Source organism: Berghia stephanieae, chromosome 13, assembly GCF_034508935.2.
Source record: "Berghia stephanieae isolate SIO BIC M18660-M18661 chromosome 13, UCSD_Bste_1.3, whole genome shotgun sequence".
In the NCBI taxonomy this organism is placed as follows: Eukaryota; Metazoa; Mollusca; class Gastropoda; order Nudibranchia; family Aeolidiidae; genus Berghia; species Berghia stephanieae.
The window spans coordinates 17847129-17859628 of NC_088372.1; the positions used below are offsets into that span (position 1 = coordinate 17847129).

Sequence of the window (12500 nt, forward strand, 5' to 3'; positions counted from 1 at the left end):
CTAATGTCCCAACAATTGGTCAAGTCCTGCGTGTCAATCAAATCTTTTTTTTTTAATTTTTGTGTTGGACATTTTTTCCTTAGCGATAGCCTTACTATCAGTTTTTTTTTTTTTCGACGTCACCCCGAGTATAGATAGTTTGAAGATGACGTCACTCTGGTCTTTGTTTTTTTTTTTCATGGATACACATAGTTTTGTGTGTTGCTCCGCTTTAAGTCCGGAGGCCATTGTTATGAGTTTCTTAGCCAAGCGCATTCTATCTATAAGAATTAAAAGAAAATGGATTGTTTGCTGCAGGACTCAACCCGTGTCAATCCGTTCAAATCACAACAAATAGTCCACCCCACCCTGTCACTTACTTACTTACTTACTTACTTACTTAATCCTCTTCGGGCCTTGAGGCACATAGGGCATCCACCAGACATCTCCATTTTTTGCGATCGGCTGCTTTTGCGGTGGCTGTATTCCAGGACAGGCCTGCTTCCTTTAATTCTTTCTCCATCGTCCTTCGCCAGGTTTCTTTGGGTCTTCCCCGCTTTCTCTTCCCATCTGCTGTCCAGTACAAGGCTGTCTTGGGAAGTGACCCTTTTTCCATTCTGGCCACATGACCCAGCCAACGCCATCTTCTTCTTTTTATTTGGCTATCAATGCTAGTGCAGTCAGCTTTCTTTAATAGATCCACTGTTCTTATTTTTGTAGGCCAAAATAAATTAAAAATTCTTTTTAAACACTTGTTCTGAAAGGCTTCTAGTTTCTGTATTTAGGAGGATGTCATTTTCCAGCTTTCACTTCCATAAAGCAGTACACTTAAAACATTGCTCTTGTATATTTTCAGCTTTGTCTTTCTCATTATTTGCTTTGATTTCCAAAAGTTTTTCAGCGTGCCGAAAGCCTGGTTTGCCTTTTGAATTCTGTGCTTGATATCGTGTTCTGCATTTCCGTCGTCTGTTATTTTGGATCCGAGGTAGGAGAACTCTGTTACCTCTTCAATTATATGTTCATCTATCCTAATTTCACTGTCATGTTTTGGATTCACCCTAATGTACACAGTCTTATCGAAATTTTATTTCAGTCCAATTTTCGAGGCGTTCTTGTGTAGTACGTTTAGTTTCTCTGAGGCGTCTCTGTGTGTACTGGAAACTAACGCGATATCATCTGCGTAGTCTATATCTTCCAGAAAAGATGTCAGTGTCCAGCGAATGCCTCTCTTCTTACCATCAATTGTATTTTTCATGAGCCAGTCTAGAGCCAGGATAAACAGAAGCGGGGAGAGTATGCAGCCTTGTTTTACCACCCTGTCAAGACAACTGAAAATTCTCCAATACTTTCGATTTTCTTGATCTTGAAAACATTTCATTTTTTTCACTGGACTCCTTGCAAGCTGCACATATTTTGCAAGTCAGATAGCCGAAGGCAGTCGTGGGCGTATTTAAACATTGTTGTAATAGAGACTAGTTTGCGTTGTCGGATTTAGAGTATTTCTTTCTATTACAACAATAGGCTAATAGCATATTGGGTTATCAGATCTGCATATAATTAGGGAAAGGCCTTCCGAACGCTCCTACATCCCCAGTATTCTTTTTTTTTATATAATGTTCTAGTAGGAATGCTCTCGTTTGGGAGGGGGGAACCTTTATTTTTTTAAAGTCTCCCTCTCCCAAACCCCCTACTAGAACAAGAATACTGGGGATGTAGGAGCTTTCGGAAGGCCTCCCAAAACTTCAAGCCGGGGGATGAACTTCCATATAGATAGAATGAAATTGACGTCACTCGGGTCTTTGTTATTGATTTTTTTTTCCATCCGCGTTTATGAGTATTTCTCACTAAACTGTAATAACCAGACTATAAACGCTAAAGGTTACACACAGTTTTGTGTGTTGATCCGTTATAGATAGTTCGAAGCTGACGTCACTCAGGTCTTTGTTATTGTTTTTGTTTTTGTTTTTTTTTTTTTGCCATCCGCGTTTATGAGTAATGCTTACTGAACTGTATTAACCCGACTATCAACGTTCATGGATACAGACAGCTTTGTGTGTTGGTCCGTTATACTTCCGGATGGCAATGTTTTGAGCTTCTTAGCCAAGCGCATACTATCTATAATAATAATAATAATAATAATAATAATAATAATAATAATAATAATAATAATAATAATAATAATAATAATAATAATAATAATAATAATAATTATCATTATTATTATTATTATTATTATTATTATATTATTATTATTATTATTATTATTATTTCTATTATTATTATTATTATACTATCTATAGTTTATAGTGAACATGAACGTTTATAGTCAGGTTAATACAGTTCAGTGAGCATTACTCAAAAACGCGGATGGCAAAAAACAATAACAAAGACCTGAGTGACGTCATCTTCGAACTATCTATATATTTTACTCTAACCCTGAGTCGGTCGTCCTTTACGACTCCGGCCGATGCCATTATTACTTATTGTGAGGCTATGTATGACATTCGCTTTCGGATCGGAAGGTCCTGAGTTCAAGCGTTGCTCGGCGCATAGTTGAGTCCTTGAAAAAGACCATTTACTCGCATTCTCTCACCGTACTCATGTGTAAAATGAGTATCTGGCCGTCAACAGCGTTGTCTCTGTCAGAAAAATTGTAATATTTCCCCACAGGCTTCATGTCTCGTTCAACTTGTTACGTGTTGCTGTTGGTCAGGGACACTTTGTAAAGCGCTTTGAGACCCACAAAAAATGAACAGAGTACTCACTATACCTAGACGTTATTGAGAAAAATGACGTTATTTTCTTCTTACTCACCTCAGAATACTAGTCCAATTTGAATTAAATAAAATAACACAGTAAAATTGTTAGAAACTTAAAAGACTATTTTATATACACAATAAATTCCTTTGTTTTTTGTTTTTTTTTACATTACGGTTAAAAATTAAAAGACTTAAAAGTCCTATTTTACATTTTTAAAAGACTTCTTTCTCAACATCTCATCTTACAGACTAAAAACAAAAAAAATGTAATGTGTCAAATATTTTATATCGTAATCAGTGTTGTGTGACATTTGTTCAGTAAATAAACAGTATCTGAACACATGTAGATCTATTTTTGATTTTGATGTTATTTAAAATAATTCCTATCACCCATTAATGGTGAGAATTAACTCATTCAATCCTAGAGATTTTTGCTACTTTTCAAAATGGGAAAAAATGTGTTAAAAATGAGCATGTACATAGACAGTTTTATTCAACTACATTTAACATGTAAAAATTAAAAACATTAGCTTTGATACTACGCCTGTAATTTGTCTCAGAAAAATGTAATAAATAGGCATAGGGTAAAAGGAATTCTGGTATACTACGGACATAGTCGGTGTTAGGGTTGAGTGAGTTAATTCATTTCAAAATATTGAAGACGAGTTTTTGATTGAAATACCAAAATATGAAAACAAAAATTTAAAGAATTGAGCTTTATATAGCGCAATATCCACTAAATGTGCTCAAAGCGCTTTACAAAGGGTACAGAGGTGGACCATTAATGAGATAAAGATAATATTAAGACTTTTGTCCACCTCAACAATAAGAACCAATATAGAATGCAATGCGTAACCATAACTTAAACGGTTATGACGGTATGCGTTTAAGCAAAATACTAACAACATCGTCCTCCAGATAAAGTGTCTCAAACAAACAAACACTATGTGTGACCCATGAAGTTTATAGAAGGAACGTAGTTGACGTCACTTAGCTCTTTCTCGTTCATTTTAGCTTGCAATTTTTCGGAGTCCTTCCAAAAGCTCCTAGTGCTGAGGGAAACAACTCAAATATTCCGTCAACTAACCTTAAGAGAGAAAAAAAAATAAAACCTAGTACCTTTAACTAACCCTAATAGGAAAACCAGACACCATATCACCTTTACTAAGACTTATAATTAACCCGAAATAGAAAAAAAATCCTACGCTCTCGAGCTTACCCTAATAGAAAAAAAAAACAATCTTAGGACTGCTTTCAATGGGCATGACCTATATTACATTGCCATGTGCTCGAGGTCATTGGTCACATTGCAAAACTTGCTCAAAGTGACCCACTTAGTGAAAAGTGTTCACAACTTTTTAAATATCTATAATCACGATTGGTAATTTCATTCAGCTTGACACCAGGGAATGTTTACAACGTTCATAAACAAAGCAGCGTGTTTATATTTGCTCAGATATATCCAATCGTTGGACAGCAACAAATCATGTGATTGATGACCTGGTTGGACGACAACATGAATATAGATCGCTCCCATACTACAAATCCAAATGGCGGCCTAGAATCAAAACAATGGTATTAGAAAATTTTAACGTTTCACAAATCTATCGAGGTTTGTTCTAAAGTGTTTAAAATGCTTCTGTATGATGACAAATTGAATAAATCAACACATGACAAAAGATCCACTGCGAAAATACAAATTGAACGAAATGCTAGCGCTAGGAGCTTTCGGGAGGACTCCCCGATTTGTATGTGTAGATCTAAATAAATTATATCAATCAGACGATACAAGTTCAAGGTTACACACAATTTTTTGTGGCGGTATGTTTTATCCGACTAGTGAATGTTGTGAGTATTTTTGCTAATGCAAAACATTAATTGATACTATGTGTTTACTTTTAAAATATCATAACAATGCCAGCCGGATTCTCCGTAAACACAATAAACTATAGATAGTATGCGCTTGGCTTAGAAGCTCATAACATTGCCATCCGGAAGTATAACGGACCAATACACAAAACTATGAGTAACCATGAACTTTTATAGTCTGGTTAACACAGTTTGGTGAGAATCACTCACAAACGCGGATGGCAAAATACAATAACAAATGCTTGAGTGACGTCATCTTCGTTCTATCTATAGATAGTATGCGCTTGGCTAAGAAGTTCACAACATTGGCATGAGGAATTATAGCGGACAAACACACAAAACTATGTGTAACCTTGAATGTTTATAGTCTGGTTTACACAGTTTAGTGATAATTGCTCATAAACGCCGATGGCAAAAACAATAAAGACCTGACTCAACTTCGAACTAGCTGTATGAAATTCTGAATATTTATGGATGCTTTGCGCTTGGCTAAGAAACTCACAACATTGCCATCCAGAAATATATCGGACTCACACACTGAACTGTGTGTAACGTTTTCATTCTGGTTAAAACAGATTATTGAGAATTACTCATAAGCATGGATGGCAAAAAAGGAAATTCAAAGACCCAAGTGACGTCAACTTTGTTCTATCTAAAAAGAGAACAGAATTGACGTCATCTTGTAATTGTTTATAGTCAGCCTTTTTTATGAATAGTTCTCACTAAATTCTATCAATCAAACGTTTAAGGTTACACACACAAATCTGTATTTAAATCAGGCTCTGTGGTCTTGTGGTACTCGCTTTTGGATCGGAAGATTCTGGTTTCGAGCCTCACTCGGCGCATAGTTGAGTCCTTAGAGAAGGCTCTTTACTCACATTCAGATGTAAATTGAGTAATGCGTTGTCTATTTCCTAAAAAAAAAAAATAACGCCTAACAGGCGTCATTTCCGTCCTAAATATTGAATGTTGCTTTTGGCCAGGGACGCCTTGTAAAGCGCTTTGAGCACGTATAGTGGATATTTCTCTATATGAAATCTCAATTTTTCTAATGAGCTTTTCGGATAAACGAACAGCATCAATAGTCCGATTAATGCAATTAGAACTTATCTCTCTTGAGGTTAAAAACAACGGAGAGCCGTGTGGCCTCAGCTTCAATCAGATGGAACGAAACTTACGTCATTCAGCTCTATGGGATTGTTTTAGCAAGCCATTTTTATGAGCTGTTCTCACCGAATTATATTAATCAGACAATAAACATATTGGAATTGTTGTGAGATTTTTAACTAAACGCAGAGCATCAATCGTCACAGATTATGCCCCCTTTGTTGTCTCTGACACTGTAAACTCTAAAATAGACATCAAACACACACACACACACACATACACACACACAGAAATGGCTTTAACAAAGCCAACAAATTCCACAACCTAAAGTTGAAGATCAGAATGAAAGTAGTAGAAACATATTATGTTATAATTACCCTTTTATACGATTTTGAAACATGGACGCTTGACAAAGAATGTACCAGGAGGTTAGAGGCATTTGAGATGTGGATGTATAGAAGAATGTTGAGGCTATCATGGACAGACAGGTGTACGAACGAGGAAGTGTTGGAGGAGGTGAGAAAGGGAAGAATGTTGATCGATGCCATCATAAAGAGGCAGATACGGTTTCTGGGACATGTGTGGAGAAGAGACGGAATAGGAAAGTTGGTAACAACTCGGATGATCTAATGAAAGAGATCTGGAGGAAGAAAAAGACATAGTATTTATCTAAATAGCCTAAGAACTAAGAATGGCCAAATGTGATTTAAAAAGCAACACATATTTCATGCTCATCACCAGAGATCGTGATTCGTTGAGACAGCTGACAGCTGCCTGCAACGTGCTCAAGAGCACAAACCACGATGGATGATGATGCTCTCTCTCTCTCTCTCTCTCTCTCTCTCTCTCTCTCTCTCTCTCTTTCTATCTCTCTCTTCTTTTGTTTTTTTACACATACGAACTAATTCCCCACATACGCATACACACTAATGTCAGATGATCAGAGTTCCTGGTGGCCAATTTCAAAGTCAAAGGCATCCAAATTAAATATACCCTATATATGTGAACTAACGCTCTGAGGGCCTTGTAAACCCATCGTTTTTTTTCATTTAAAAAATAAAAAAGATCGACTACCCTAAGGAAAAAGTAGTTGTGAAAAAGTAAATAAAAGATTTATTTTTTTAAAGCCATATTCTAATTGTGGCCAATCTTGGCCAAATTGGCCATGAATATGACTATCTGGCAGCCCTGAAAGTAGCGATGTCTGCTTCCCATAGATAACACTAGTAGTCTGTGCTGCTTCCCAAGCCGCCTCGAATGGTCCAGCCGTTGTCGCCACCGTCATGCTCGCGAGACGACCGTCTGAGATACTGTCCTTTTGTTGGTTAAAAATGGGGCTTAAATTGATACTGTTTCAAGCAAAATTTTTAATCGCCTTTAATTTCAAAAATACTTGAGATATGATCATTCTGACAACTTTGTAAGCTTTCCTATGTCCTAGAGTGTCGATTAAGTGAAAAAAGGGAATTTTATGAATTGTTTGAGAGATACTGTCCTTTTGTTGGTTAGGGCAGAATGTGTGTGTTTTGTTTTGTTGTTTTTTTTTCTTTTGTTTTTACTAAACTATAAAGAATTGAAATAGCTTTTTAAAAAAAATAGATCTGATAGAAACATCTTGATTATTTACATAGTTTTCTCACTACTATAATGTATCAAGTTTCATTTGGTGAACATTTCAGGAAGATGCAAGATATAAACTTTTACAATACACCCGCGCTTTTTGTAAAGGGGAAGAAATTTAACTAAACCGGGTTTTGACGCGTTTTTTATTTTTCATCCAAATTTTGGGTCAAAAATTGTTTGAGTAAAAGTTCTCCTTTATTTATTTTTTGTTTTTAAAATGCGTGACTGTATTGTAAGGCTTATAGATCAAACAAAATGACTCACTCAGGTCTTTGTTATTGTTTTTCTTTTTTTTTTTTTTTTTTTTTGCCATTCAAGTTTATGAGTACTTCTCACTAAACTGTTTTAACCAGAATATAAAAGTTCATGGTTACACATAGTTCTGTGTGTTGGTCCGTTATACTTCCGGATGGCAATGTTGTGAGCTTCTTAGCCAAGTGCATACTACCTATAGCATCTTCCTGACATTTCCACCCCTAAAAAAAACCTGAATATGGATGAAAATTATGAAAAATAAAATAGATGTTTCTGTCATTTAAACTTTTAAATCTATTTCAATTATTTATCGGGTAGTGATAAACACACCATATAGATTCAATTTCTATTACCTAACTCACTTCAACATACGACCGCTTTGAAATGAAAGGTTGAATGTCTCTTGACAGGGTGGTCTGAATATGTTTTGATTTGAATGGATTGACACGGGTTGTCTCCCTCATCGAAGACGTCCCTTTACTTTGTTTGATTATATTATGGACATGATGCCTCGAGGGGAGAACAAAAGAAAGGCGACCAGGTGGTCATTGCGACAAGAGGCCTCAAGGGGAGATTATCAAACAATGGAATTAAAACGTGTCGACAAGGTGGTCATTGTGAAATCCACCTTGTCCAATTTTTTTTTAATTGATTGGCTCTCCCGTCTGGACCAATCGTTGGGACATTAGACATATTGTTATAAAAGTTGAATCTTACAACTTTCAATCCCATCTCATTCTGATCATTTTGAAGGCGACGACTAGACGTATACCTGCGAGCTCTGCTTCTCGATTTTCAGTTGATGTTGACTTTACTCAGACTTTAATTATAATTTTGTGTTCGATTCACAGTTATTAATTGCTAAAATTCATCGGTTTATACTCTGTGAAGTGTTTGGCTGTGACAATTTGTAAAACTTTTTTCTAATTGTAAAATTAGTAATTTGTGGTGAATAAAAACGTATTTAATAAAAAGTGATGGATTCTAACAGGACATCCAGATCTCTGAAAAGAGTTTCGGACCAGGAGACTTCCAGATCTTCAAAAAGAGTTTGCAACAAGGAAAAATCTAAATCAGTGAATAGAGACCGATCCCGAGACCTTGATTCAAAAAGAGTTTATAGCAAGGAAAAATCTATATCTGTGAATAGAGACTGTTCCCGGGACCCTGATTCAAAAGGAGTTTGCAACAAGGAACAATCTAAATATGAGAAAAGATACCATTCCCGGGAACCTGCTGCAAGAAGAGTTTATAACAAGGAAAAATCTAAATCCGTGAAACGAGACCGATCCCGGGAACGTGTGAAAGAAAACCATGACAAGGAAACGGGAGCCATGTATTATAGTTGTGAGGACGATATCCTGAATCATGCTTATTGCAAACCAATCAATATGATCCATGCAGGGGACACAACTCAGGTATTTCTTATGGAAAGAAATGTGCATCAGTTAGAATTCATGGCAGCCAAAGTCTACAAATTGAATGATGAGGATTTTGGTGATAGATTTTTGGAGACTTTCAAGAGAGAGGTAATAAATGTACAAATCTATCAATCAATCTCACTGTCCATCATCTAACTATCTATCTGTCTATCTATTTAACTATCTATCTATTCATCTATCTCTTTGTTTGTCTATCTATCAATCTGTTCATTCATCCATTTATCTGCCTACCTTAAAATTAAATTGAACTTTTATATAGCCAAATATCCACTAAACGTGCTCAAAGCGCTTCACAAAGGGGTGCCTGACCAACAGCAACATTTAATATATAGGACGGGGTATGACGCTTGTTAGACGATGTTACTTTTTCCGGACAGAGACAATGCTGTTGACGGGCAGGTACTCATTTTACACATGAATGCGGTGAGAGAATGTGAGTACAGAGCATTTTCCAAGGACTCAACTATGCGCCGAGCGAGGCTCGAACCCAGGACCTTCCGATCCGAAAGACAGTGTTGTAACACAAGACCACATACCTCTGTTCATCAAATTATTTGTCCATTTATAAATATATATGCATTTGTCTGTCTTTCTATATATATAGATTTATATCGTTTTATTACTTATATTATTGTGTGTGTCTATTCTAGCTATCAATGTGTGTTGATTCGCTACCATTTAAAAATTAATGTCTGATTATCTATATATCTATCTGTTTATTTTTGTATATCTATCTACTATTTGTTAACGTAGTGTTTTTATGCACCTCCGTTGACGGTGCATCTTAACGGATCGTATTTATGCACCTCCGTCACGCATGCGCATTCCACTCAATTTCATCAGCGATATTGTGTTTCTGTATAGGACACGGCAAAAGTTATATTGTGACACCTGTAGGATGTCTGGGTTAATAAATTTATAACAATCCCAAAAAAATCGAAATATAAAACCAGAAAATAGAGATTGCATTGAAGGTAAAATAATGTTTTAGAACGACCTTATTAAATGTAATGCACAGTCAGCTGGCTCCGTAGCGCAGTGTTTAAGCTGTTAGACTTTAAACTTGAAAGTACTGGGTTCGATTCCCATTGTGGACATATTTTTTTAAAGTTTACTTTTTTGAGAAAGACAGATTTTTTTTTTCCTTCTCTTTTTTTTTTTCCTTTTTTTTTTTTTTTGTTTTTTTTTGTTGTTGTTTTTCAAAAACATTTTATGTTAAAATAAACTTCGATGTTAATTTTCTAAAATTATTAATTTATTTGAGATCAGTATTTGTGTGCCATGTTTCTTTTTAGACATACCTACCTTTGATTATTTTAATTATTGCTATTATTCTATAATTTATTATCATTATCATTGTATAAACATACATCGATAACCACTAAGCAGCGTGCTAAACTACAATCTAAAACTATTTAAACCTCATGAACGTATGCAGCAACATTTTCATTAATTAACCATCACCGCCAAAGGAGGTGCATAAAAACGGTGCGTATTTGTACACCTCCAACGGAAGTACATAAAAACGCCACCATTTGTTAATCTTTCTTTCCTTCACCGTTTCTCTCGATCTATTTGCCAATTTCTCTATCATTCAATCTTGAGTGTGTGTTACATGTGGGACTATTTGCGCTTGGTCTAGGAGAGCGCGTAGTATGTGTTTTAGCACAAGATATGCATATTTTGTCATTAATGAACTACTTATATTATTACTAAATTGCTACTATAATTACAACTATTGCTACTACCACTACTACTGTTTTTTATTGAGCTTGCATTAAGCGCAATATCTATTAAACGTGCTCAAAGCGCTTTACTATAGTCCCTGGCCAACAGCAACATTTAACACTCAGGACGGGACATGTCTCCTGTTAGGCGATATTGCAATTTTTTTCGGACAGAGAAACGCTGTTAGCGGCCAGGTAGTCATTTGACACATGAGTACAGTGAGAGAATGTGATTAGAGAGCCTTTTCCAGGGACTCAACTAGACGTCGAGCGAGACTCGAAAGCAGGGTATTCCGTTCCGATGCGAATGTTATACTACAAGACCACATAGCCGCATAATAGACTACTACTACTACTACTACTACTACTACTACTACTACTACTACTACTACTACTACTACTACTACTACTACTATACTACTACTACTACTACTACTACTACTACTACTACTACTACATACTACTACTACATACTACTACTATACTACTACTACTACTATACTACAATACTACTACTACTACTACTCTACTACTACTACTACTACTACTACTACTACTACTACTACTACTACTACTACTACTACTACTATACTACACATACTATTACTACTACTACTACTATACTACTACTATACTACACTACATACTACTACTACTACACTACTACTACTACTACTACTAACTACTACACTACTACTACTACTACTACTACTACTACTACTACTACTACTACTACTACTACTACTACTACTACTACTACTACTACTACTACTACTACTACTACTACTACTTACTACTACTACTACTACTACTACTATACTACTACTACTACTATTTAACTACTACTTACTACTAACTACTACTAACTACTACTACTACTATACTACTACTACTATACTACTACTACTACTACTACTACTACTACTATACTACTACTACTACTACTACTACTACTACTACTACTACTACTACTACTACTACTACTACTACTACTACATACTACTACTACTACTACTACTACTACTACTACTACTACTACTACTACTACTACTACTACTACTACTACTACTACTACTACTACTACTACTACTACTACTACTACTACTACTAATGTGAGCTTCCGACTAAGAACAGTTTACGCAAAATTAGTTTTACACCAGACATATGCGATATTTTGGGTATTTTAATTTTAGTAAGAATCGAACTGGAGTTAAAAGTGTTCAAATGAATAACTGATCATTTTGAGTATAGATTAATTTTCGAAGAATACTAGACAGCAATAGTCTTATTAGTGGTCCCCTACCTCCGCTGTTAAGATATTGAAGAAAAAAAAAAGAGAGAGAGAGAGAGAGAGAGAGAGTTTTCTTATTTATTTATGTTATAATAATTAGTTTGTTTTGTGTTTTTTTTAATTATTATGTATATTTAAAAAAAAAATTAATTATCACTCTCCTCTGTTTTAAATATGACTTTGAAACGCACCCTTCCCCTCCCGTTCTCCCACTTTCATTCTCTCTCTCTTCCCCCCCCCCCTCTCTCTCTCTCTCTCTCTCTCTCTCTCTCACACACACACACACACACACACTCACTCTTTCTCTCTCTCTTTTTATTTTTTTTTCAATATCTTAACAGCCGAAGTAGAGGACCACTAATAACACTATTGCAGTCTAGTATTCTTCAATCACCCCCTCCCCTCCCCTCCCCCCATCCCCTACCTTATTCTTGAGATAAATATATTA

General features: G+C 35.6%; 2 protein-coding genes across 2 annotated transcripts in view; one reads left to right on the plus strand and one right to left on the minus strand.

The window, feature by feature from the left end:
* LOC144958753 (uncharacterized) overlaps positions 1-2993 on the minus strand; it is an 8544-nt gene extending 5551 nt beyond the window's left edge. Inside the window, exon 1 of the mRNA XM_078890938.1 lies at positions 2794-2993. The gene's annotated coding sequence lies outside the window, so the exon portion shown is untranslated. The remainder of the gene's footprint in view (positions 1-2793) is intronic.
* Positions 2994-8038: 5045 nt separating this feature from the next.
* LOC144958641 (uncharacterized) overlaps positions 8039-12500 on the plus strand; it is a 6037-nt gene continuing 1575 nt past the window's right edge. The window contains exon 1 of the mRNA XM_078890744.1: positions 8039-9121. Within this exon, the coding sequence (XP_078746870.1) occupies positions 8570-9121 (552 nt within the window). The 5' untranslated portion in view covers positions 8039-8569. The remainder of the gene's footprint in view (positions 9122-12500) is intronic.